This window comes from Dermacentor silvarum, chromosome 4 (genome assembly GCF_013339745.2).
Source record: "Dermacentor silvarum isolate Dsil-2018 chromosome 4, BIME_Dsil_1.4, whole genome shotgun sequence".
Lineage (NCBI taxonomy): Eukaryota > Metazoa > Arthropoda > Arachnida > Ixodida > Ixodidae > Dermacentor > Dermacentor silvarum.
Genome location: NC_051157.2, coordinates 53,557,061 through 53,584,163, shown reverse-complemented (window position 1 = coordinate 53,584,163; position 27,103 = coordinate 53,557,061). Strand labels below are relative to the sequence as shown.

Genomic DNA, 27,103 nt, shown 5'->3' with positions numbered 1-27,103 from the left:
CGGACACACGCTGGGACTAGCAACAAGTTTAATGAAAAACAACCACACAGAAGTTCGCAGGGAAGCCAGAGCGCGCATGCGTCGTACATACCACGTGACCATCAAAGAAAAGAACACCAAATGACACCTAGTAAACACATTTTTGTAAATAAGCTATCTCTTTCTTTGAAAGCGATAACGAGGGCACACAACACATTGATTGTGACCCTGTTTTCGGATATGGTACGCTTCAATCAGTTCTCGTTCGTAACGTGTGGTTCCCCTGCCTATAATTTGTGTGTATTCCAAAAGATAACTTCACAACTTGCATAAAAAATGTTGTTTATCGCATACCGTTGAAGTGTGGTCGCATGTATATAGGCCAGGCCGGGCGTTGTATTAATCTCCGCTTAAAAGAACACGAAACGGCTGTCACATCGGGAGGAGGAGCAAACCTGCCTTCTCATTGCCGAGTATGCGGCTGCTCGCCTGTTTTGGAAGACACACAAATTTTAGGCAGGGGAACCACACGTGACGAACGAGAACTGATTGAAGCGTACCATATCCGAAAACAGGGTCACAATCAATGTGTCAGTGTGCCCTCGTTATCGCTGTCAAAGAAAGAGATAGCTTATTTACAAAAATGTGGTTACTAGGTGTCATGTAGTGTTTTTTTCTTTGATTGTAACGTGGTATGTACGACGCATGCGCGCTCTGGCTTCCCTGCGAACTTCTTGTGGTTGTTTTCATTAAACTTGTTGCTAGTCCCAGCGTGTGTCCGTCTACTTCTGTCCTGGTGTTTGCGTCCTGAAGGCTGGGTTCCATCGTTTCTACGAGATGCGGGTAGATTTGACCAAGTATAAAGCGCTACGCGTGGTGGTTGCACATTTGCCGTATACATTATAAGTGCTTGAATGACGGAAGTTAAAAGAAAAAGTAATAACTTCGTGCTGTTTTTACTCCTTTGTCACTGGACAAGTCCTCTGTAAAAGGCCCATGCATGCGTAGCCTTCCCTTGCCTTATACGAAATGTGACCTAAAAGCGTTCCATTATGCCCAACTATTACAAGCCAGTACATCATAAAGAGAGAGTCAGCATTGCCACATTTCTCGTTCAAATTGGGAAACTCGACTTGCAAAAATGGTGTCAGCGCCACTTTCCTACCATTATATATTTGCGCACACTAAGGTACTAACGTTCTCACTTCTGCGGGCACTGTCTTGATCAAGCCAATAAGGCAACAATTTGTCACGGGGTGGATCCAGTGCAGCGCGCATGCGCGTGCTTTGCTAATGACATTGCATTTGCTGATCACAATCGCAAAAAAAAAATAACAACGATCACCAGCTGCCTTCAGCACGGCAGGAAATTCGTTCATCTGTTCGTAACCGCGATGTACCGGAGGCCGCCAAGAAGCGGACGCTAGACCCAGTCCACACGCAAGCGAGCAAGCGCCACTAGTTAATTGACGCGCTCTAGCTGTTTTGCAATTCTTCGCATTGCGCCGCAGATGTAAAGAGTGAGATAAAAAAAAAAAGAAAGGAAAGGAAAGAGCGAGGGTGATTGAGAACACTGACAAACGGCAAGGCTGGTACAGGCGAGTGTCTGACGCAGGTGCGCGAAAAAAAAAAAAAAGAAAGAAAAGGCCTTCTTAGCGTGCTCTAAAGCTACACCGTGGCTAAACTGCACCCTATTTTTTTTTTTTTTTTCTTCCGGTCTTTGGCGATCCTGAACGCCGCGCGCGCAGCGAAGTTGGGCTACTTGAGCCGCCCTCGACGGAGACGTGACGACGCGCGGAGCAATCCGACAGATAAGCAGCAAGGTAAGAAGAGCCGCGGCGCGAAAGGAGAGAAATAACCAAATAAAAATACAAGAAACGCGATCAAATGAGGAAAGAGAACGAGCGAAAGAGAAAAGCTCGAACGTTAAAGGCTGTAGCCGTCGTCGCGACCAGCCGCCCGCCCCGCGGAACCGCCTCGCGACAAAATAACGCGTCGTGTAATCTCCCCTCGGTGTGTAACGCAAGCTCGGCTTTCGGACCCGCATTTCGACACCCTAAGCCGCAGCGAGCGGAGGGAAGCCCGAGAGAGAGAGAGTGTGTGTTTGAAAGAGACTTGGCGTTCGGCAGCCGACGGCCACAGCTGACGTTGGACGCCGCGCGGGCGGCCACCACCATCGCAGGTAAAAGCGCGACGGTGTCCAGCAGGCTGCCCCAGCTCTATATAGGGACTGGTGACCGCGTCGTCGCCCAGCCATGGCGGCTGGCTATAACGCGGCCATGCGCAAGAGCGGGGTGGACTCTGCCCGCAGCTGGGTGGTGGCGGTCAGCTGCTGCTGGATCAACTTCTTCTCGGCCCTCATGTACAAGTCGAGCGGCGTCGTCTACATGGGCGTGCTGCAGACGCTCAACGTGTCCCGGGAGGAGGCCTCGTGGCCGCTCACGCTGCTCGCCGTGTTCATCTTTACGACCGGTAGATATGCGCGCGCTCCTATTCCTCTGATACTGCGTGCTGTGAGGTGACAAGGTGCTTGCTTCGTGCATTCGTGCCGCGTCTTTAAAGATGGCGAGGAGTTCGAGGTGAACGATTGGAATTTTTGCGGAATGACGAGCTTACGGATTTCATTACTTGTTCTCCGTCTTGTTCGCACGCAATCGGGAAAGGGGGCACCTTGTTTTCTTTTGTTGAATCCTTATTTCAATATTGCTTCCTGAACTTTAACTGTACTTTCATAATATTTGGTTCGCAGTGGTCATCTATGCGCTACACGTTCTTTTATTTTATTATTTTTCTTCGGACTTTCCGTGTGCTATCCTTACTTGTTAGAAGACTTAATTTGAAAGCCTTGCAGTTCAAAGGCCTACGGTATTTGTCAATTTTCAATCAGTATATCAATCGAAGTTTATTTATCAGGCATAGGCTGGATGGTCAGGTGGGCTAAAAGCCGCGATTGACGCTTGACTGGGCTGAGACGAAAATGTAGCACGAATCTCTGTCGGTCGCACCTCTTAGTTATCTGTGCATCTCCGAGACAGTGCTTGTCGACGGGAACGACTAAGGTATTCGACGGCGCACGCGGCACGTTTTTCGCTTTGCAGACTCATACGGACGAAATGTTTCTGCAGGCTCTCTGAATACCTCGCTCTGGCGCGCGTGTCCCTTTCCAGCTCCCGTTGCAGGCGTTCTCGCCCTGTACATCGACATCTGGAAAATCTCGCTGTGCGGATGCCTCCTCTCGTCGATCTCGGTGTGCCTCTGTTTCTGGGCCAACAGTGTGATCCACCTCACTGTCTGCCTGGGTGTCGTGCAAGGTATACACACGTTCTATTTCGTCTGAGCAACTCGGTTTCACGTGAAAATTCCGAGATGTCCGGTCAGTGAGAGACTTCTTTTCTTTTGCTTCTCAAGGTTTCGCTCTCGGTCTGCTCACCCTGCACAACGTGATCATCAATCAGCACTTCGAGAAGCACCGGGCCACGGCTTCCGGGATCAGTTACGCGGGTCCCACATTCGCCTCCATCGTTTACCCTCCGCTCGTCCAGCTATTGTTCGAGCAGTACGGACTGCGCGGCTCGCTGCTGCTCTTCGGCGGCATCATGATGCACGCCACGGCCGGTGCCTTCTTGCAAATGGAGCCGAACCCGCGGAAGACGTCGTCGTCGTACAGGGTCGTTCCGCGAGACCCTTTGCCGGAAGACACCGATAAACTCAAGGACGAAGAAACGCCGGCACTGAATCCACCCGACTGCGGTGCCTACTTCCAGCATGGCACCTCGGCGCCGGACACGACCGTACGGCTGGAGACCGGTTGGAGGCATCTCGCGGGCGTCCCGAACATCCAACGCAACGTGTCGGTGCTACTGGAGCCCATGTTCTACCTGATCTGCGCCTCGTTCGCCTCGGTGCTGTTCACCATGACCACGTACCTGACCGTCGTGGTAGACTTCGCCGTGGACTACGGCGTGTCTCGCATCAACGCCGTGCTGCTCATCTCGGCCTACTCGATGGCCGACCTGGTGGCCCGCCTGGGCTCCGGCTGGATTTCGGACCGCGGTTTCGTGAGCCGGGGCAACATGATGGCCCTGAATTTTCTCGTGGGTGGCCTGTCGCTGTTCGCCATGCCCGTGTTCACAACGTACTCCGGGCAGGTGGCCATGGCCGTGGTGTACGGCTGGGCCACGGGCTGCACCATGATCCTGGTGTCGGTGCTGCTCACCGAGCACATCGGGCTGGACCGGCTGCCGGTCTCCTTCGGTGTCACGTCGTTCGTTGCGGGGGCGCTGTGCCTTTCCAGGCCTCCGCTCATCGGTAAGGCTCGGTGTGATCGGATCGGCTGGTCTTGTTGTCGAGTATCTGTGGATGCCAGTGGAAGTGTCAGAACAACAACGTGCATGAGTGTCATTCGTCACCGGTTCAGTCAGTGTTCACCATTATCACCACTTCAAAATCTCTGCGAATAATTATGCTGAATTATTACATCAGCTAAAAGTTTGGTCTCACTAGTTCGCCTTAATATTTTTCGTCCCTTGGCGCTATGGGCCACCGGTTACGCCTCAACTTACCTCATGGCTCATCTGTCTTTCCTCGTTGGCTCGCAAGCTGAAGAGAGTTTCCCGCTTCTCTCCATACCAAAAAAAAAAAAAAAAGCCTGCCCTAAAAAATAATAGCAGGCTTGTTTGTCACGGTGGTGATTCCGTTAGCCGCCCTGGTTTTGGCACAACTTCTTCCCTCACGGAACTGCTGCCAAGCTTTGCGCCGCAAGTCACCACCACAGACTCCTAATTTACTTAGTCCCTACTTCCTGGAACTATTTGCCAGAATGCATATAGCCACACTCTCCTGCGTTCCTGCATGCGTTAACTGTTACGCTCTTCAGTAACTGTAATTTGACGGGTATGCCAGTTTGTAGCAGTGCGTAATAGAAAAGTTGGTGGCGTCTGTGATGCAGACCTAAGAGTAAGCGAATACAGCTGCGGTGGAAATGGAAGGCATGAATTCATTGTATTCGCGGAGCAAATACATGTACAGAGAGGTCGCCACTGACGAAGAAAAGTGTCACGTGGAACGAGATAAGTTCACCGCTTTATCATCATCGTCATCAGGCGAACCAAGTCCAAAGAGAGGCAGTTCTCTTGTTGCTCATCAACTACCCCTTGGCGCCCTCGTTTCTTACGCGCGTTCCAGTTACCTCGTCTCTAATCACTTCCTATGTTGTTTAGCACATGTACGTATAACTTTAGTTTGATTCTACAGCGGGGATAATATTAATCTCTTTCGGAAGGAGCAGGAGGTTCCTCATCCTGTGTTTATATGATAATAGTAGTAGGATTGATACACGGATAACGTAAATCGCAATCAGTTTACAATGTGTCACGTCCGTCCGCGCATTTGTTACGAATTACACGAATTTTACAGCTATCACCTGGACCACTTTTGTAAAATAAGTGGCATCACGTGGCATCTGCTATTTCTCTCGGAGCAGCTGAACGTTCGGCTAGGGCATGCTTTTTTTGGCTCCAACGTCGAGTGCAGGCCGTGTCGTAGCGCGGTAGGAACCGGTCGGATGTACCCTAAAGCTGTTCATAGCTCAAACCTGGAATAGAGTCAAACTGTCTACAGCTTGAGCATGGCGCCGGGTCAGGGGACGTGGTGTATGCGGGGCTCCCCATCGCGCGCTGTTGCCGTTGCAGGTCACTACCGAGACGGGTCCGGCAACTACGAGGGCCTCTTCCACGTCGTCGGCGGCTTCTCGCTCTCTCTAGCGCTTCTCTGGTTCGTCGCCACCACAGCGCTCAGATTCCGGCACCGGCGGAAGTGACGTGCAGGAAACCGTTTCTTGCATTTGATGATAAAGCCCCTGGAGGGGCTTTATTTGATAACGGTCCGAAGTGTCACGTACCTGCATGACCCCGGCATCCTGAAAAACGCGCGTGTTCGTTATCTGGCATCCAGCAGACGCAACATGGCGTGTGGGATTGAACGTTCCGAGTGTGCCTTGTCGGTGCTGCCTATGAACTCTGTTTTATTCCTACGTCACGAGTCCCGCTTGTGTCTCGGCGTGCCATGTGCGATGAACTTGAGACGAGAGAAGTACGTGATACACGGCTGTGATTTAAGGGAAACGAGAAGAAAGGTGCCATATACTTATTTCTGCGTTGCATCTGCTACGAGTAGGTGCGGACTTATTTGTTGTTGTTGTGTTGAAGCAGCAGCGCGTTGTAATGCGAGTAGCAAGTCGGTGTCTTCTCCACTCGCAGTGGAATAGACTCAAGTTAATCGAACTCGCGACTGTGCGCAAGTCGACTATCTGTTATTGTTTAGTTTTTAATTTACTGTGACGTTACTATCGTGACCCTTGCCGTTGGGACAAAGGTGACGCTGTCTCTAAAACTTGTGAACTGCATAAGAAACGAATGTTTCTCTCCTTCATGTTACCGGGGCGTCATTCTCGCCAAGGTAAAATGTACCGCGTACTGTTTTTTCAAAATTTTCAGAACCATCGAGCGAAGTGACAAGAGCAGTCGCAAAGCCAAGCTCAAGGTGGAGAAATGAACACTTTAATTACCTCTACTTTCGGACCGTTGCAGCCTATCGCTTTGCAGCACATACGGGTCCACAGTACACTTACCGATCAAAAAAAAAGCATGCAGTGACTTCTAAATTTATGACGATAGCTGCGCGTTGCCTTCAATGACCTTCGTTCGCAGTCGCTTCTGTTAGCGGTTCCCTGGTTGAATACTAAAGCTATTGGGGCCGTAATGGCTCTCAGGCCGTTACGCGATTTGTTATTAACGGTGAACTTATGCAGCGTTATTAAAATATCACTTGGAAACTAGGAAAAATTTTTAAATCTGCGTATACGCACTCTTACGAAACTGTGTTTGGAATTCGTTGAAAAAATAGTTATTAGCATAGAAAACAGGTCAAAATTCTTCTTTTGAATTTCCGGCCATTGTCCACGGTGTCGTTGACGTGATTGTGACATCAACCATTTCGCTGTTTTTGTTGCTATATTTAGATGCTATGTTTCAGGAAAAGGCTTGGAATTTTGCCATGTGTATCTGTGCATCTGCGTTCGAATGCAACGAATCTTTCTTTGTTGAGAAACGTATTACTGGCACCGAGCAGGTGGCGTCCCCACCCGTAGCTCGTTCTTGCGCCTTTTCTGCGCTTACGACGCCTCTTCGGTATCACAGAAGGATATATACAGGGTGCCAATCTTATGGGTTCCTGCATTAATAAGGGTACATGCATGGTACATTTCAGATGGGTGCAAGAGTACCAATGAGCGGCTTCTTTTTGGTGTCGCTTAACTATCAGCCTACGCCAACACACTATACCCGTACTCGCCGTGGTGACGTATAGTGGCTTTGGTGTTGCGTTGCTAAGCCTTAGGGCGCGGGGTCAAAACCCGCAGTCGATGGGGGCGAAATGCAAAAGCACCTGTGTGCCGTGCATTTTTTGCACGTTAACGGAATCCCAGCTGGTCAAAATTGATCTGTAGTCCCCCTCTACGGCGTGCCTCATAATCATATCGTGGTTTTGGCATGCAATACACCTGAACTTTCTTTTTTTTTTCAACACGCTACCTGTAACGCGAGCGTACGTCTTAACCCTGAGAATCTAAGAACAACGGTGTGGTCGAAACTTATGACCAATTGAGAAGCTATGTTTACGTTACTATACAGGCATATTATATGAAATGAAAAATTACACGTGCACTAGCAGGGGCCTGACCATCGTCACTGTTTCTATCGAGACATCACACAGTCACTGCCACTATGACTGCCTGTCGAATCCACTTTAATTGTCGAAAATGTATGGTTTCCAAACAAATCTTGAGTTCAGTTCATAAGCTTTTCGGACTATTGTGCCTTTGCTCACAAACTGCTTCCGCGATTTATATGGTTAACTGACCGGCGTAGAAAAGCTCACCGAGCTCGTATTGTAATGGCATGTAGCGTAGCACAGCAATAACAAGAATCCAAGTGCAAGCGAAGCGAGGGCACAAACGCTTGCGTTTCGTTTCTTCTTGTGTCCTTGTTCTTGCTGCGCTACGCTACATGCGATTCCATGACGATTAACCAACAAGCCCACATCGACACCCTCGTATTGTAACATAGCGACACTGCGTTTTTTTTTTCTTTTTCTAACGATACCGATGCAGTATTTTTTCATTGATCTTTTGAGACCGAAGCGCATGAATGGTCGCGACAACTTTCTAAATGTCTTCTCTGACTTTTACAAGACTGTGTACCTTGTATCTGCTCTTTTGAGTAAGCGCGTGTACTGCATTCTCAACTGTGTACAATATAATCGTACAGACTGTTATGTGTTGCTGTGAATACATTTCTTTTTTCGAGTATCTGGCTGTGGATGTCCGAGTTACTGCCGGGTCTAACGGCTACATGTGCATGAGGTGTTTCACACGTCTTTGAATGAAGCTGGGAAAATAGAAAGAGAGGCTATAGAGCTAACTTTTCGCGCAGAAACCTTTACGGCGTTACGTCAATGTGACGTCGCAGTTTCAATATATCTTCTCGTATTTGGGCCACTTTGGCTCGCGAAGAGTTTTGAAACGTTGTCGGTACGAATCTTTGGTTCTTAGAATTCAGCGCGGTGTACTTCTTTACCGACAAGCATTTACTCGAAGCTGCAAAATCCGTGACGTCATGGCGAGCTGATGCGGGAACTTCACGTTGGCATCACCACCCATCTTCGTTTTTTTTTTTTTTTTTTCCCTGTCTTTCCTGGCTTTCTAAGCTTCACGGTAACAGCGGCTGTTTTGATATTGCAAGAGGATGAAGTAACATAGGAAAGGTAGGGTATATGTGGGCAACCAGACGCGCGTCCAGTTTGCTACCCTACACAGGGGAAAGGGGGTTAAGGGATGAAAATAAAGCAATTAGAGGGAGGGAAGCACTGGTAGCAGGGCGAACACGCGGGGCTGCCCATCACGCCCGCAATCGGTCACCAAGACCGGTCGATTTCATTAAGTGGTGTTAGCCATACTACCTAAACATATCGATTCCTGGCGCAACGTAGAAAATGAAGCAGGGAAACAGGAAAAAGGAGAGAGAAGCGCCAGAGAGTGCGCTTCTCTGTCTGCCACCTTTTTCCTGTTCCCCTGCCTCGTGTTCTATTTTACGCCAGGATACGATATGTTTACTGAGCCCAAGCACCAACTTGCCCAAGAACACGTTCTTTCGGAGTATCATGGGGCCATGGACTAAGAATCTTGGTCTAGTAATATGGTATACGATCTTACCCATTTAACGCAGTACAAACAATGTCGCGTTCACCAGAAACTCGCTTCAGGAATACAGCATAATCCAATGTTCTTCGTTTAGTGTCCCTTGAATGGAGTTGTTGGTTCGTTATGTACTTAAAATCTTCCTTACACGAGCTCCGTGTTGTCGCTCAGGCAACCTGTATACGTTTATGGCAAAACGAGGGATACCGAGAGGGAAAAGATAGAGCCGGAGTCAGTGTGTCATAGAAGACGGAATGACTTAAACAACGACTGTGAAATCCGACAGCGCGATGGGGTTGCGAAACGCGTCAAGCGGGCCCCGCAGAAGCTCGCAAACAGTCGAGAACCTTCCGCAGCAGCAAAAAAGACTTCGGTTAGGTTCGTGGGGTGTGTGATAGTCGATTGCTTGTCGCCAGCTAGTCGTCAAAAATGCTCTCAAAGCGTTGTCATATTGCGGCGTTGAATCCGCGCCCTACATAGCAATGCAAGAAACGCGTTTTTCTTTCTTTCTTTCTCTCTTCCTCTTTCTTTCAAGGAAGCGCCATGAGTGTTTTGCTGGTTTGCCACCAGCGGTCCCATGCGGCGACGCTTCTATTATGCTGACGCAGCCTGCTCCATGCGGGCTTATGCAAAACAGTTCTGCCGGCAAGTCACAGATGCTAGCGTGCGCCGCCGGTAAGCGAGAATAAATGGAATAAAGAAAAAAAAAAAGCATTTGCGGGACACATGCAATTCCCGCTCGTCAGCGAAACTTGAGCGCACAGTGCACACACGCTGCGCGACATGCCTGCCCCACCTCGACGTCGCCGCAAACGCCGATCGCATGCGCGCAGCTGTTCGCGGCTCTTCATCGAACATGGCCGCGGACCAGGAAAATTTCCGTCGTCACTGATGTGCTTGTGAGAGAGAAACAATCGCTTGCTGGGATTCATCCGTGATTCTCAGTGCCGGTAAGTAAAACATGCGACCATCCATCTGCGTGAATTCTCCCCCGTATATCCTTAATTTCATGTTGCATTATAAACCGAGGCATCAAGAGGGGCCAAAGATTTGCACCGCTCGCGGCTCGGCGCTTTGCCGGGAATGTCGAAATGAAAAAGACAGAAAAGATTAGAGGGCCGCCAAAAAACAGTGATAACTGGCACAACTACAGCGCTACAACGACGTAATGGCAGTTCGAAGTCTCGAGCTGGGGGCCGAATAATTGGGCAAGAATGAACAGATGTATTTTTGTCTTCTTCCTTTTTTTTTCTGGCTACCTCTTTCTGTCAAGAAAGAAACTAGCGTAGCTTGCACTGGAGGTGCAATGCTAAAGAGACAGCGGAGCTGATGGGCACCTAGCTAGTCCTGGCTTGTGGGCTAGGCTAAGCACTACCAAGTCATCCCTAGAATTTGCAGGAATTTATTGATTGGTCGATTATCGATTAGCTATTGATTGGCTATCAATTGACCGTCGATGACTAAGCTTAAGTAGTCCCAACCATGCTTAGCTAGACTTAGCCAGGCTCAGCTTCGCCATTTCACAGGGGTATGTGCCGTTGCGCTTGCACCCTTTCTGCACTACCGCCAGGATCGGCCCACATTTTTTTGTAGACGACTAACGGAATAACGGCCGGCTTAAACAGCTCCGCTGTTAAAACTTGACGACGGCACACGCATGGCCTCTGAGACCTCCAGCGCGTAGCTATCGTTGTAAAATCGTATCGTATCACAGCTGTCGTATTGTTGGTTTTACGTAGAAGTGAGACAAAGGGCTGTTCGGACAACTATATATAAAGCAACACGCATATCTGCGGCGCGATGCAGCGCATGCGTCAAACGTGATGTCTTGCGCTTATGCTTGGATGACCATGATCCTTCTCAGCGTCAGCAACTTCTGCATCCACACGTGGCTGCAGGGTTTGTGGCGTGACGCGTGAGCGCGCTGCTTTGCAGCATGTTTCACTTGCACGGCGTGTTTGTGTCCGAATGACTCTATTCTTCAGCGCCTGGTAGGATGAAAAGTGGTAGCTCTCGTTTGTTAGACTTACGGTTATTCCTCGCGCCGGTGTGAGAGAAGCGGTCGACGCCGCCTGTGACCTGTAAGTTCGCCCATCCCTTGGTATATAGAATAAATCATAAATAACAGTTGACTGGTTAAAGCCTAAATTAACAGTTGGCACAAAAGCAATGCTTGCTTTTGCGAATCCGCACAACGCACACGCGCCTTGCACTGTCAGCGACCGGCGCGTATCGGCGGCAGTGTGAACCGATAGCTAACATAGCGGTACAACTGTGACGGCAATATACAACTATGACCACGGCACTATGCAACTATCACATGACGTGCGTTATAGAAAGTTCTCAAAAGTTTCTATGCGTATGCGTTGTCTTGTTCGTTTTGATTACGTTGTGGTCCGTCTTTTTACCGATGAACAGGTAACTATACGCATGCAACGCTACAAAATTTATGACGTCATGGCAGGCTAGTGCGGGAATCTAAAGGCGGCGTCGCTACCTGTCCTCGATTATTATTCTATGTATTTTTTCTTGCGCCTTTCCGGTTCACCGAGCCTTTGATAACAATATAGTAGTGCCCTTATTGCTGTTGCATAAATGTACTTTTCCAATGTAGTTAAACTTAATATTAATCTTTAGTGTGTCTTTTAAACAGTGTTACCCGCCGCGGTGGCTTAGTGGTTTGGCGTTGCGCTGCTATAGGCACGAGGTCGCGGGTTCGCTTCGCGGCGGATACATTTCGATGGCGGCGAAACGCAAAAAAAAAAAAAAAAAAAAAAAAACGCTAGTGTGTCGTGCATTGGATGCACGTATAGAGAACTCCAGATGGTCAACATTAACACCTTAACTGCCGATGACGAGATAACTTGTCATCACAACGAGCGTTTTCTGGTGCCGATGAGGAGTTAACTCGTCGTGAATCTTTCGCAATTTGTGCACATGTGGATGGGTTTGGTTTCTTGTAATTTTGACATAAAAATAATGCACGATGACTACCAACAACGTTTTTCCAACTTCTAAAAGCATTTTTCGGAATTTCTCACGGCAGTTAAGGTGTTAATCCGGAGTCCCCCCACTACGGCGTGCCTTGTGATCAGATTGTGGTTTTGGCACGTAAAACACTAGAATGTTTAAGTTTAAACAGTGTTTAAAACGCCTCTCGAGGTGCTATATCAATAGCGTTTCGCAGCATGTTTTTGGCAGTTCGACTGCTCATTCGCTCTTGTGTCCGCCCTTGAACTCACCGGCCTGGCACAAGCTCAATTTTAACGCCTGTTTCTGGCTTCCGCCACCTGGGCAGGCTTCGCTTTCGCCGCTCGCTTACCCAACTGCATGGCGCGGTACTAGCGCAGGCGCGGTACACAACGTGGTTGAACCTCGGCACTTGAGCGTAACAGTCGCACGACTTTTTACGCACACAGATGGTCAGATAACTTGCATTTTCCTTGTTTGCATCAATTGGAAGGCGATGTTGGCACACTGAAGCGAAGCCCTCAACTTTCCTTCTCGACAGGAAGAAAAGGTGAACGTTACTATTATAAATACTGCTAATATGGATGCTTGCAACAACATTCGCACGCACGCCTCCCCCTCGCTCTCACACACATATTCGCGTGCGTGCGTGTGTGTGTGTGTGTGTGTGTGTGTGTGTGTGTGTGTGTGTGTGTGTGTGTGTGTGTGTGTGTGTGTGTGTGTGTGTGTGTGTGTGTGTGTGTGTGTGTGTGTGTGTGTGTGTGTGTGTGTGTGTGTGTGTGTGTGTGTGTGTGTACGTTCAGACGTACACAGTTCCATAGGCATGTCTGCGTTGCGCGTAGCCATGTCCAGCAGCCCTGGAGATAGAGACGCACACAGAAGGTTATGTGGTCTTGTATATAGCCTTCGGTGACGTTTGCAGGAGGTGACAACTTCAGAGATGCGTACTTTTCTGAGCCGCCATTCTGTGCTATACCGTCACAGATTCAAAGCGCTTTGGAAATTGCGCACATCTTTATATTTTGTTTCTCTTTTCTTATTTTCTGTGATGCGCCTGCTTTGCCGTAGGGCGCGATGTCGTCAGCTTTGCCAAGCATTCTGGCGCTGTTGGGCAAGACCTGCGAATATCCGCGGCGCAAACAGGATGCTGCATTTAGCTCTTCCCTCCTTTCACTTTCTAAATTTACTTTTGTCGCTTCATTTTTCTTATCTCCAACTTTTTTTTTTTTTTTGTCACGCCTTACTGCTTTCGCTGCTCGTCGCGGTGAGTATATACTTGCTTATTTCAAAGCGCTGGAGTGCATGGTTTGTAGTAAACGTTTGCTGTATAAAACCGTCAACCCCTTTCTTACTATTCTCAGTGGTCCTATGTACTTGGCTTGGGCATTTGCAAGATGCTTGAGCACTTCGTATACCAGCTGCGGTTTGGAATAGCTTCAGATGCCGTTAGTGTGTTTTGGTAGAGGGCCTTTCGTGCGTCTCTGGAAGTTATTGAAGGGAAATAAAACAAGTTCTGCAAGGTCTTTGTCACAGTAGTGACGCCGTTTTTATTGTTTCTCACGTGCACTATTATATAATTAGAAGAAATTAATTGCAACACGTATAGTAACAAAATTTTAAAAACAGGAGAGGCAGAGAGATGCGACATACCGGATGGCTGTGGATCAATTTTGACACCCTTTTTTTGTTAACTGCTGTATGCAGGGTTTCTTTGACTATCGGGAACCATGCGTGATATATACGGCCGTCGATCTCTTCGCGTTTACAGTATGGTAGGAAGACTGGTCGATTGATATTAAATGAAAAGGGTTTAACGTGCGACGACTACTTCAGGACCGATTCCGAAGGAGCGCCCGTATCGTTGAACAATGCAGAGTGACTCTTTCAGTTGGCGAGAGAGAGAGACCTAGTAAACACGTGGGAGTGTGAGAAAACAACCGAAGCGTTCAAGCGTCTCCCTCGAGGCTGACTCAGTTTCCCGGCTGCTTTTGGCACACTGGATTCGCTATACTGGAGGTGCATGCAGTGGCACGTTCTCAAATGCACGGCGCCTGCTTCGGCGGTAAGCAACCGGACCGGTCGCTGGCACCTGCAGACAGACTTCTCAGTTGTCATAGCGTGCGGTATACCTGATCCTCCGGGCCCGATGGCAGTCGATACGCTGCGTATTCTTTGTTTGCGGTAGCGGTTCGGCGCCCGCTTGTCCATTGACTCGTACGTACAACTCCACGGATCGCCTTGTCTGGCGAACGTAAGAGGCCTGCGTAAGGGGAAGGCTCATGCAGCTTTCCCGTGGGAGCAATGGCGGGATAACTTGCTCATAGCGTTGGCATTCGCCCGCAGCGTCGCGCGAAGGTAATGCCGGTGCTCTCACGTGGTTGGTCTCAGGATCTTGATAGTATTAGCTCGTAAATCTACTAAACACCGTAGCCAGTGAGCTACAGTGGAAAGAAAAAAAAAACATTTAATGCTCTTGAACACTCGGGTAAGTAACTCTCCGCTAAAGTTTTAGTTACACTACACAATTTAAACTTTTCTCGTACATCACCCATACCGTGCTTCCTATTTTAACGAAATGTAAACAACATGCTTAATTTAGTTCACCGAGGAGAGCGGGAAAAAACAACTACGTGCCTTGTATAACGCATGAAAGTATGGGGAAAACTGGTATTCAGTAATATTTTTCAGAGCACATGATTATTCCAGACACCTTGAACTTTTGGAACATCTCACCCATAACATGGTACACATTCTCTCTAAATATCAAATCTCTGCCACTTTCGATTCTCCCAGGGAGGAGGAGACGTTTTATTTTTGTAAGCGTTTTTACATAAACGCCTCTAAATAGGCAGAAAACAAGAGATTATAAATTTTCATTTAGCCCCTGACTAATATACAGACTTCTAAATTTGCCTCCACATCGCCCCTAGCATGCCACTTATTTACTTTATTTGTTGTAATTCGTCCCCATTGTTGCTGAATAGGACATTGCAGATGACATTTGTCCTATTCAGCAACAATGGGGACGAATTACAACAAATGATCGAGGACCTTAACTGAGAAAGTGTAATAGTGAGGTTGAACATTAATATGCAGAAGAAAAAGATGGTGTTCAATAGCAATTCAAGATCGCCAGTCAGCCTCTAGAGTCTGTAAAGGAGTACGTTTATCTAGGTCAATTACTCACCGGGGACCCTGACCATGAGAAAGAAATTTACAGAAGAGTAAAATTGGATTGGAGTGCATACGGCAGGTATTACCAAATCCTGACTGGGATCTTACCACTGTCGTTGAAAAGAAAAAGTTTACAATCATTGCATTCTACCGGTGCTAACATATGGGGCAGAAACTTGGAGGTTAACAAAGAAGCTCGAGAACAAGTTAAGGACCGCACAAAGAGCGATGGAACGAAAAATGTTAGGCCTAACGTTAAAAGACAGGAAGAGAGCGGTGTGGATCAGAGAGCAAACGGGGATAGCCAATATTCTAGTTGACATTAAGAGGTAAAAATGGAGCTGGGCAGGCCATGTAATGCGTAGGATGGATAACCGGTGGACCATTAAAGTTACAGAATGGATACCATGAGAAGGGAAGCACAGTCTAGAACGGCAGAAAACTATAGGTGGGGTGATGAAGTTAGGAAATTTGCAGGCGCAAGTTGTAATCAGCTAGCGCAAGACAGGGGTCATTGGAGATCGCTGAGAGAGGCCTTCGTGCTGCAGTGGACATAAACATAGGGTGATGATGAGCATTGTGAAATATAAACCCAACGAATAATCTAATCTTTTCGGGTGCACCGCCAAAACACGCACATAGCGTTTTTGAGCGCGTATATAGTCGCGCCAACAACTTTGCTGCAATAGAATGAATTTGTGTAGACCTTACACGGGAACAACTAAAAATGACTCACGCGTTGTCTGGAGAGAGGCTGTCCTGGACACGACGGTTTTGCACTGTCGTGCCTGAAAAGGCATCTTTAGCGCGTATGACGCCGCTGGGCGACACTAGACTACTGCTACAATGACGTATGAAGAAATATAAACTAATAATCAATCATCATGACGGCCGCCCTCCCTGACAGACCACAATAACATGTTCCCTGGACGTCCTCTTAGCGGAAGCGCGGTAGCCCCATGAACCGTCACCGCAGTAAAAGCTGTCTGTCTTTTCGGTTCATTTTCCTTCTTTCTGGCTTTTTCTTTTCCTCTCTCTCTCTCTCTCTTTTTACACACGAGAATCTTGTTCCTTTCTTTCTCTATCAGACCGTTGGTGTAGAGCCTTTCCTCGCAGAGGTTATGTTCTTCCACTCGGGGATGTTTCGAAATCGGAAGGTGCATTCTCGCGATCGACAACTTTCGTGGATATCATTGCATAAGCGATAAGCCAACGGACAGTGTTTTTTTATATTATTATTTCTGTAGTGAAGCGTCGCATTGGACCCTACGTCAAGATGAAGGGAGAAGAGAGAGAGAAAGGATGCACGGAAGCTTTGAATCCAGGCGCCGTTCGGTGAAGCGCGATTCCATTCGAGCGAGAAGACATTCAACGAAAAGGCGAAGGAACGCGCAAACCTGATACTCGCGATATACCCTTTCTGTCTCGCTCGCATCTGAGCAGTAAGTCTTCTTTTGTGACTATGTCTTTCGCAATGTAGGATATTTCACATGCTGAGTCTGCGACTCTTGGTTGACAGACCGGAGGCGTTGTGGCAGATACAAGGTCGCGATAAGCTGTTCTCGTATCTTGGAGGGTGATAAACATCCTTCGGAGGGGCACCTTGCAGCTGAAGGAGCGAGGAGAGGCTGCGAAGGCGTAATGGACTCGCCTCGGAGCTGGGCGGTCGCCGCGGCGTGCTGCTGGATAAACGTGTTCACTTTCGCCCTGGTCCGCTCGGCGGCCGTGGTGTACGTGGCGTTGCTGCGTACCTTTCCGGTGACCAGGGAGCAGGCGTCATGGCCCGTCAACCTGTCCGTCGTCTGCTACTTCCTTACAGGTGCGCGTCCAATACGACTGTGGCTGATTTTTATCGTGCGAGCTGCGAAACTAACCGTAGACATAAAGAAAGAAAGAATCTGCCCTCAGTTTGAGATTAACGCATCCAGGCGCCATCTGTGGATAGGCAGAGAAGTTACTTTGTATCACAAGGTATCAAGCCATTGCGGCACATCGTTTTGGCAAACGTGGGCCTCATATGACACGCCCAATTTTTTGAAGTGGCGAAGGGAGAAGAGTGCGTTTGTATTGGCCCTCATAATCTTTACAGGGCTATATCCTCATGGGAGCTATTTCACGGCTTGAAGTCAGCTGCTGTCTCGAGCGAAGAGTGGTCTCGGGTGTGTTTAGATTGGCCGTAGGTGCCCGGTTGTTTTTCAGGACGAACCATATGTGCTTTGGGCTCTTAACATTCTAAAACCGCAGGAAGGAATGACTGCAGAGTAACTCGACAAGTATATTAATAGATAATAATAATCCTAGCGATATGCATCGCTATACAGTTTTATAATATGCTGCTCGTGTCAGTGCGCGGAAGACAAACTGTAGCAACATGTAGGCGTACAAAGTTTTGGGCTAGCTGGTTTGATACAGTTATTGGGACCATGGCGCTTAGGTGACGCGGACAAGGCAGAAAGACAAGGACGGACGGGCGCCCGCCCTTGTTGTTCGTCCTTGTCCGCGTCACCTAAGCGCCATGGTCCCACCAACTGTAGCAACATACCGGTCGGTTAAAACAGCGATACCCGCTAGACACATGTGAGTCTAGACCATTTCTTTCAACGTGCAGCGCGCGCTCAAAAAAGACAAAAAAAAAAAAAAACAAGGAGGGAGAGAGAGAAAAGGACTGGTTCAGAACTGGTGCCTAAAAATATAGAGAGGCAGATCTCTGCTTCAGTGGTCGGTGAATTCTGCCACCAGTACTTTCATTTGCAACCTAACGGCTCGGCTGACACCCACGAGCATTATGTTATCACGACGTTTACGACACTCATATAGCTATAGGCTCCGGGCCGCAGGGTCTGTATGCGACGACGTTATCGTGCCGTCGCGGTTTCCGAGATTGTCCTGCATTGCAGGGTTCCGTGGTCAGCGAAAGCCGCGAGCCCAGCAGTGCATCGCATTGCATCTCTAGCGTTTTGCATTCACATAAGCAAGAATGATGCACAAGGAAGACGCATTGCACGACTGTATCAAATGGGGTCACTCCTCCACTCGCCAGAGACGCGCTCCGGCACCTTCTATATATAGACGTTGCACGAGCAAACAGGTGACGCGAGAGGTACTTATTTTTTCAAACATGCTACACGAGGCTTCGCCATAGTGCTAGCGGTGCTGTGTCTCTGGAAAATGGGCCACTGTCGTTCTTATGCAAACGGCTACCGACGTCATGTTTCGGGGGTGTCGCGCCGGCGGTAGCCATATGTCGACCCTGACTTGTCTCAAGTACATTTAACGAGCATTTGTAGGCCGCCGGAATGCGAGAAGGAGGTAGTTAAGGAAATCACGACAGCCAGGCTTACCACTGGCCAAGGGCGTGTTGATCGTAGTTCGTATGTAGGGCAGTATCATAATTACGTATTCCTGCGTCGCCACTCCCTTCTCTTAAAACCCCTGACTGAGTAAGCCTTGCAAGATAAGAACTTGACGACGGAAGTGTGCTTCTCTACGAATGAATTCATTGTCTGGTTAAGAGTGCACCCTTCCCATTGGCCACCCTGTCAAAGGGTAGTTTATGCGCCTTGTGTAGATCGTAGCATGGTGCGTCAATGCTACGACAGTCACCAACTATGGCCCAGACAGCAACCTTGTCATTGCTGAGGGGCGCAATTGTCTTCTGAAAGTACGTGTTCCCAGAGCTTCCGTGTGATGTTTTGTCCTTTGGTGGTCGCAGGTCCTATCGCTGGCGTGCTCGCGAGGTACATCCCCATTTGGAAACTGACGGTGATAGGATGCCTCGGTGGTTCCCTGGCCGTGTCCGTTTGCGTCTTTGCACAGTCGATGATCTTCCTGGACATCTTCCTTGGCGTCACCCACGGTGAGCGCCTTCTTTTCATTTGTCGGCCGTCAATTCTGCGGTCACCAAGTGCAAGAATGAAATGGAATGACAATATAAGAACGATGCAGACACACTGAATGCTTAGCTACGGCGTCTGCATGAAAGCAAACGAACCGAATGAGTCTGTGCCGCCAACCTCATTCGTTGATCTCATGTAATCAAATGCAGGGACGTGCATCGGCCTGCTAGCTCTCTTCAGCGTCGTGATCAACCAGCACTTCCACAAGTACCGCGCCATGGCCTCCGGAATCAGCAACGCGGGCTTCACCATCGGAGGTCTCATCTTCCCTCCTGTCATACAGCTGCTCGCGGACCATTACGGCATTCGCGGTGCTCTTCTACTCGTCGGCGCCCTCATGCTCAACTCGGTGGCTGGAGCTTTTCTGCAGCGAACCGCGCCGAAAGCGCAACCGGAAACACCTCGGCCACCACTCAGGGGCGATGACGCGACCAGCACCGGTGATACGGTGCAATATCCAGAGGAAGTAGACGCCATGATAAAAAGGTGCGAGGAATCTGAGGATAGGAGCCTTCGCGGAAACGTTGCAGTGGTCACTGAAACTGAGTTTTCTGATATAAAGGATGACCCTGGGACGCACGGAGATGACGGACTTAATGGAGTTCATTTCCAAATCAAGAGTTCAGGGACGAAAGGACACGACGTGGGCAGTGATGAGGAAGATGGCGACAGCGCGAAATTGCGAGTGCTGGATGCCCAAGGTTCCAGCCAGCCAAAAGTTGTTAAGAATCTTACGCCGGGAGTCACAATAAAGAAGGGCGCACCAAGTCGAAAGAGAAGCCCACTGCTATCGTTCTTACTGTTTCCGGCATTCTATCTGATCTCATTTTCGTTGTCGATAATACTGTTCAATATGAGCACATACATGACCGTCATTGTCGACTTTGCCGTGGACCGTGGCGTTTCCAAGTGGAACGCCGTGTACCTGATATTTGCCTACGCCGTGGCTGATCTGCTGGCCAGACTTGGCTCCGGCTGGATTACGGACAGGAAGTTCCTACTCAAGAGCACCATGATGGGCTCACACTTTGTGCTGTGGGGCGCCTCGCTCTACGTGATGCCGCTGTGCAGCCAGTACTACTGTCACGTTGCCCTGTCCGTACTGTCCGGTTGGTGCAACGGCTCGACACTAATACTCATCGCGGTGTTCTTCATGGAATTAGTGGGCATCGACAAACTGGGCGTCTGCTTCGGCATCGCGACAACGTTCGCAGGGCTCCTAGGGCTCGCGAGGCCATCGCTTATAGGTGAGCGAAATCAGCTTGTATGCTTGCACTACTTGGGGAGTTTGAACCATGCGCGGAGGGCAAGATGAAAGTATCCGGAGCGAGCGTGAGGCGACAGCGAAATTTGAGCCGTGACGTTATGCTAGAAGCCAGAAAGGCCATTGAAAAATGTGTGATTTTTTTAAAGCGCGCTAAGCGTCGCTTACGTCCCTTAATAAAGCGCATATACTCGCCCACTCCGGCGTTACGCCACGACTCAAAGCGCCGATGCATCTCGCCTAATCTAGGAGATGTTGCATGAGCAGAAGTATGCCATTGTCTGAGTGTTAGCTAGGCAGTGGCATAAGGGTTTGATGTCTGGTGCCTGGCTTTGGACATGCACTTGTCGCCGTGAACGAGACAAAGGTCTCGTTCAAACATTGCAAAGAAAAAACAATTTAATGCGGTACTGAAACAAATAAAACTACTATCCTTAAATGATAACCATCATTTCTTTAGAAAATGGAAAAGAATATGTGCGTCTCAATATCGTCAATAACAGGTGTAAGTAACCGTGCAGAACAATTCATATATGCAATCGTAACGTCGATTATCTACTCTTCTATCACTTTACTCGCTCCTCCCCTCTCTCCTCAGCGTGGGGTAGCAAACCGGATCTTCACATCTGGTTAACCTCCCTGCCTTTCTCCTGTCTTCTGTCCCTCTCTGTGAACTATAGATCTTAGTACAAGCTAAATTTCTAAACAGTTCAAGAGAAAAAAAATGTTTAGAGCACACATTCCACTAAATCCAAAGCGAGTGACATGTATAAGCCGGGAGCGGCGACAGTCCGTGCACCCACACGACGGGTTTTCGGTGTCGGGACAGGATGTTGGTGGCGTTGTTTTGTCTATGTATAGGGGACGCTCACACAAGGTAAATGCTCGTTTTCAGCTCTCGTCGTAGAAGAATATAGGCGGTGATGTTACTGCAGACCGTACGCATGGGGAGGGCGTAGATGTATGGAGTAATTAATAATTTGCGCTATGCTAATCTAGCGTGCTTGATAAACGTTCCTGGAAGCACATCAAAGCCATCGCAGGCTGTATATGGTTGACACTTTCCAGATTAAGGTAGGTAAAGAGAGAGCAAGAATCTAAATTTGTTAGTTGATAATCACTCCTCGCGAAACGACAGGGCCGCGTAGAAAGCAGTCTTCCACCTCCCAGACGTCCTATAGCGATTATTTTTGTTACCTATTCTTCTCGCTCGCTGCCATTGCATGGCTCGCATCGAATTGTCATTGTGATAAGATAGGCTCGAAGGGAAATATTCGTTACAAAATTCTGTCTTTTTTTTTTTTTTCATCGCAGTATGACCCTAAGAAAAGCCCTGGTGGTTGAACTAGTTGATACTACGCCTATAAAGAATGCTGTAACGCATAACACTTGGCGGGACAAAAAGAGAAACATGACAGCACAGTGCACCACTTCCACTTGATTTACTGCGGAAGAATATATATTTTAAAAAAGCGTTACCATCCCCGGTTCCTCTTAACATATTCATGCCCTCGCCCCAAGAATGCAATTTCTTCAGGAGACGAGTTACCGATACTTACACTGGCAAGTTTTGCTGTTATGATAAAATCAGCTTCGATTACTTCCCGCGTCGTGTTGTCTTTGTTGCGTGCGAATGTATAAGTGGAAAGGCTTGTTCTACGATTTGAAATCAGTTGCAAGGATGATCGGTCCATGTACTTTGCCGGTGTGCACTTGAAGATGCGCTTTGTTTTCTTTGCCTTCTCTTTCTTGGCCTTAATCTTTTGTGGTCCCAAGTACACGTGTGATTACAAACGCTGATCTTGTCCTCGCAGGTTTGTACAGAGACGTTCACGGAGACTACGAAGGCCTTTTCGGTCTCATCGGCGGCGTGACGTTGGGCATGTCCCTACTGTGGCTGTGCTATTACGTGAAAGAACGGTGCGCGTCACATAAAAAGCGAGAACCTTCATCGCGGACTTGGCCAAAGCTGGCAGCGATCTTCACATCGGAAGAAAAGAGCTGGAGATAGGGCGAATGTGATTCGCCAGCCATCTTCAATTCTTCTCTCGCGTTTCACCGGCGAAAAAAAAAAAGAAGAGTGCATCATTGTAAATATCCTCGCGACCACCAGTTGTCTTTGCGACGTTGTGCCGTAACGGCACATTCGATTGGTCGTTTCAGAGCGCCCTGGCAGCGCTACAAAGGTCGTTCAAGGCAAGAAATATGCGTTGCTGCTAGCATAAGCGAGATAGAGAGGGAGGGAAAAGGATAAACGAAAGGCAGGGAGATTGAGCCCGGTTGGCTAATCGGCACCGTGCAGTACGGAAAATGGGAGGAAAATATTAACACATGCAGAGAAAGTCATGAGTTGGTGTGCACTGGAGTCGCCGACGTAATGAAAATTCTCGGCGCTTTGTCACAGACAGGTTGTCCTCGGGAATCGCCGCAGCGCTTTTGTGGCCATTTGAAGCTGTGATATGCGGGTTTCAGTGATAACAATAAAGCCAAATTATCGCTATTTGTACTGGGGTGTGCTATTCTGTGCCCTAAGAAACATTTAGACCCTTTCGGGCGTATGTATGTAATCCTCAAACAACAGTCGTCATCTGCCTAGCTTGTTTTCTCTCTGCTTTCCTGTCCAGAACGCTGTGTCACGTGGTTAGGCACATGCCGTTCACGACCTGCAAGTACCAGGCGCGCAGCGTTAAAGAAAGGAAACTCGACGCGCTGGATATATGTGACGATTATTGTTCGGGGACGAGATAAGCCCCAAAGCGTCCAAACTTTTCTTAGTGTGGGGAGATTCCTGCGTATACATATATTGTCAAATTCCGTCACGTTTACATGTTCAGCCAGTCAGAGAGAGCGTAGCTGCCTTGTGAGCCAATCAGAGATGACAAGATGGCGAATTTGACAGTATATTATGGGCAGAATCTGATGGCGTCTGGAATAGCACATCCGCTTATTCTCGCAATGCATGCTTCGAAGCTGTGCCTCGCAATTTCTGTGGCGTTGCCCGGACACCCTGAAACGACCACTCAAACATGCCATAGTGCTTCGTTCAGAATCTGGGCTCATGTTCACAAAGCAATTCTTTTACGTGAGTGCGCTTCCTCATTGGCCGGCCTTTGGCGCCTGCCAGTCTTGATATAACGAACTGATGTGATAACGAGACGACCATCTCCGCTATAAACGATGACGGACGGTACTTTCGAAAGAATAGTTTTGTGAATGCCATCTCCGATTGCTTTTCTGGGTCACTTTTTTTAATTGATATGAAACTATAAAAGGTGAAGTTGGCGCTTTTGTTTGCGCCGGCTACTCCTTGCTGCAGGGCAAGCAACACTAAAGGCACAAAAGCACTGAAGACAGTAAAATATCACAACGTGTTCAATGTTCTACACACGAGTCAACGAAACCACACATTAGAACAATGAAAAAAGTAACTTATATTCTTGGGTTTTAGGTGCCAGAACCGCGGTACGGTTGTGAGGCACGCCGTGTTAATTTTTAGCATCTGGGGCTCTGCACCTAAATCTATGTAGACGAGCGTTTTTGCATTTCGCGCCCATCAAAATGCGGCCGGACTCGCAGCCGCGACCTCGAGCTTAGCAGCGCAAACTCGGAGCCACTTAAGCTATACCGCGGTGGGTCGTAATAGAACAACGGAACACTATGACACACGTACAGTGCCCTGAACAAGGGAGGGTTCGCACTTGACACTGAAAACACGCGCATTCCTATCAAGTGTACTAGGCGTTTCGGCGACTGATCTCAGATTCATTAATAGAAATAAAAGAAGTGGACGTTTTGTTAAGGCGCGGAAATAGTAACCCCGAATAATTTTGCTACAAGGAAAAAAAAATGAAACTTTTGATGCCATGAAAGGCGCCTAAGATTTAAGTGCTCATTTCTCCCAGCTTAAGGTCTAAAATTTGAACATTAGGAGGCCCCGTTACAGTCGCTAACTTCGGGACCTCCTCCTGTATATCATTAGAATGTAACATGGTGTCACGTTGTAGTGACGGTGAAGAACCAGACAGCGTTAATAAACTTGGCTTGAATTATCTGCATTGTAGACACGGATTAATGAGTAACTTATTAGTTATCTCTTGATATATTTCTTTGATGAACAGTACATGGCTGTTATGATGCTGAAGACGAAAAGTTACGTCATTCGTCACCAGCATGCCTTCGAAATGATCAGGCATAATTGTGAAACCACTTTGTACGCTTGAGATGGGATAACCCTAACACATAATTCATAACACCTTCTTTAGACTTTAAGTGAAGTGTCAGGACAAAAATTGAAGGGCCACTTAGTTATCCCTACGCGGATGAATGGGAAAGCATTGCGACCACCGCGTGACGCCTGTGCTCTTTCAGCACGGCTCTTTCACATGCCAGTGCCTACGATTGTCATTGTAGAGCGGTACATACCTGGTTACTGAAGTTGGTGCCAAATACGTTCGTTCAAGGTACATGGCCAGTGTTCAATATGGCATCAAAGATGTTCATTGGAGGCCAGCACAGACCAAATTGTAACATACACCCGGTACTCCAAGTCGGCGTCAAAGAGTCTCTTCCAACAGCGGTGCCCACCCAGTCTCGCATCTACAGTGACCCATGTCGGCGTGAAAGAGGTCGTCAGTTCGAGTGCCTTAATTAAATCTACCTTAATTAACTGTGCCTCAATTAACCCCAAATGTCGTGGGTTCGACTCCTCCAAAAGTCGAGGTTTCGCAGCCTTTTCGAACATCGTGGTCACGCCGACAACTACGCCGGATTTTCCGCCTCATGAGCCAGCCATATAATGCTTCCGCAATAAAGAATAGATTTTACACCGAGACTCGAACGCTGCAGGGCAAGTTATTTATACAACCTATCACAATAGCGCAGCAAGCGCATGAGCAGCAAAGGACAAGAGTTAGATCAAGCAGTCGTTCAGGTCACCAAATGATTGACTAACCAGTTGTTTGCGCATGTGTTCTGCGTGTCTACAATGAGTCTGAGCTGTATTGCTGCATTTTCAACACACATTAAAGTGCTTCGGTGGGAAAATTATCACGCCAAGACTCCAGTAGGATCAGCGGTGCAAAGGTTAAAGAAAATTGCCATTTGCATAGGCACGTAATCTTTATTTAAAAACACAGTTTGCACACTTATCGCGTCCCTGCTAGGAAACGCAGTGATATAGGTATATAGGGCTTCCAAGCGAGTCTATCCCAGAATAGTTTTTGTTTAGCAAACTATTAAAAAAAACTATTAAAATGGGTTGTTTAGGCGCTCTTTGTCAGTAGTCTCCGATTCCAATCTGTCATACCCGCGTCACACATGCACTCTCTATGTTCATTGAGTCGTGCTAGAATTTGGCAAGGCACGTTCGCGTTAAAAGCAGGACTGATTGGTTCATTTATTATTGCGATAGCAATTATATGGACACTCAAAAGCAGATTTCTGCCGTCGGCGTCACCGTCGCCGTTGCCGTCGCCGTCGCCGTCGCCGTGAGGTTCCGTATGACGTCAATGGAGATGAAATCGTCGCCGCGCGCCGCCGAACGCTGCATGTGCGAGTGAAAGGGCGCGAGGGACGCGCTCTTTCACGGGGAGTGAACGCACGGCGGAGAACAAACGCGCGTTCTGCGCCGTGCTTCCTTAAGGGCTGCAGAAGTAGGCGTCTCTTTCCTCCTTTACAATCACCATATATGTAGAGCAAACGCGCCTTCTTCTCACGCACGAAAGGCCGCGGGGGGGGGGAAGGGAGGCGACGTTTAGTTGCGGCACCAAGTGCCTATTTATATCAGAGGCTCCGGCAACAGTCACCAACGCCGCATGCATTTTGAGCGAACGCGGGCAAAACGCCGACGGCGTCGACAACAGTTCAGCGCGTTGCCGGTGCTGCTGCATGTCCAAGTTTATACAGCTGATAAAGCTAATATCATTACTCCGTATAGCTCTCTACAGATTTGCTATCGCAATTCATGCTTCGCCTTTCAGGTGAAACTGCGACAACTTTTGAAAGGTTTACTGCCGGAATGCTTACACTCTGGTGCTGGCCATGCGACTCGACTCGCTTTAATCAACCAATCAATCGATCGATCAATCAATCAATTATTTACCTGCGCAGGAACAACCCGAAGATCTGAATGCTGGCGCACACTTAAACAACAACAACAACAACAACAACAACAACAACAACAACAACAACAACAACAACAACAACAACAACAACAACAACAACAACAATAATAATAATAATAGTAATAATAATAAAGACAAGTTAATTGTCGCATGGTACATTACACAGCACGAGCTTGCGAAGACCAGGCAAAGGCTTGAGGTGCCGTGTCCGGCGGTGAGGCACACCTAACTAGAAACCGATACACACACACACACACAAAAAAAAAACACCGCATATCCACGAAGTGAATGATGATGAGTTGGCGAAGCACCGGGGGATCATTCGGGTAACCGTGAATCCCCCGTACAATATGTTTATATATATATATATATGTGTGTGTGTGTGTGTGTGTGTGTGTGTGTGTGTGTGTGTGTGTGTGTGTGTGTGTGTGTGTGTGTGTGTGTG

General features: G+C 48.2%; 2 protein-coding genes across 6 annotated transcripts; both read left to right on the top strand.

Moving 5' to 3' along the window:
• Window positions 1–1,613: 1,613 nt before the first annotated feature.
• On the top strand, window positions 1,614–6,607 carry LOC119450048 (monocarboxylate transporter 12). Its single transcript, XM_049665616.1, has 4 exons — window positions 1,614–2,451; window positions 3,147–3,290; window positions 3,388–4,287; window positions 5,670–6,607. The coding sequence occupies exons 1-4, from the start codon at window positions 2,235–2,237 to the stop codon at window positions 5,795–5,797; spliced, it is 1,389 nt and encodes a 462-aa protein (XP_049521573.1). The 5' UTR covers window positions 1,614–2,234; the 3' UTR covers window positions 5,798–6,607.
• A 3,365-nt stretch (window positions 6,608–9,972) lies between these two features.
• Window positions 9,973–25,930, top strand: LOC125939665 (monocarboxylate transporter 12-like). Of its 5 annotated transcripts, none has more exons than XM_037713403.2 (5): window positions 9,975–10,182; window positions 16,986–17,195; window positions 19,089–19,232; window positions 19,422–20,519; window positions 22,351–25,930. In XM_037713403.2, the coding sequence occupies exons 2-5, from the start codon at window positions 17,018–17,020 to the stop codon at window positions 22,545–22,547; spliced, it is 1,617 nt and encodes a 538-aa protein (XP_037569331.1). In that variant the 5' UTR covers window positions 9,975–10,182; window positions 16,986–17,017; the 3' UTR covers window positions 22,548–25,930. The 5 variants fall into 5 exon arrangements, with proteins under 5 accessions (XP_049521570.1, XP_037569331.1, XP_049521571.1 ...); XM_049665612.1 differs by lacking the exon at window positions 9,975–10,182 and adding an exon at window positions 10,207–11,313; XM_049665613.1 differs by lacking the exon at window positions 16,986–17,195 and having other exon boundaries at window positions 9,973–10,182.
• The last annotated feature ends 1,173 nt before the right edge of the window (window positions 25,931–27,103 follow it).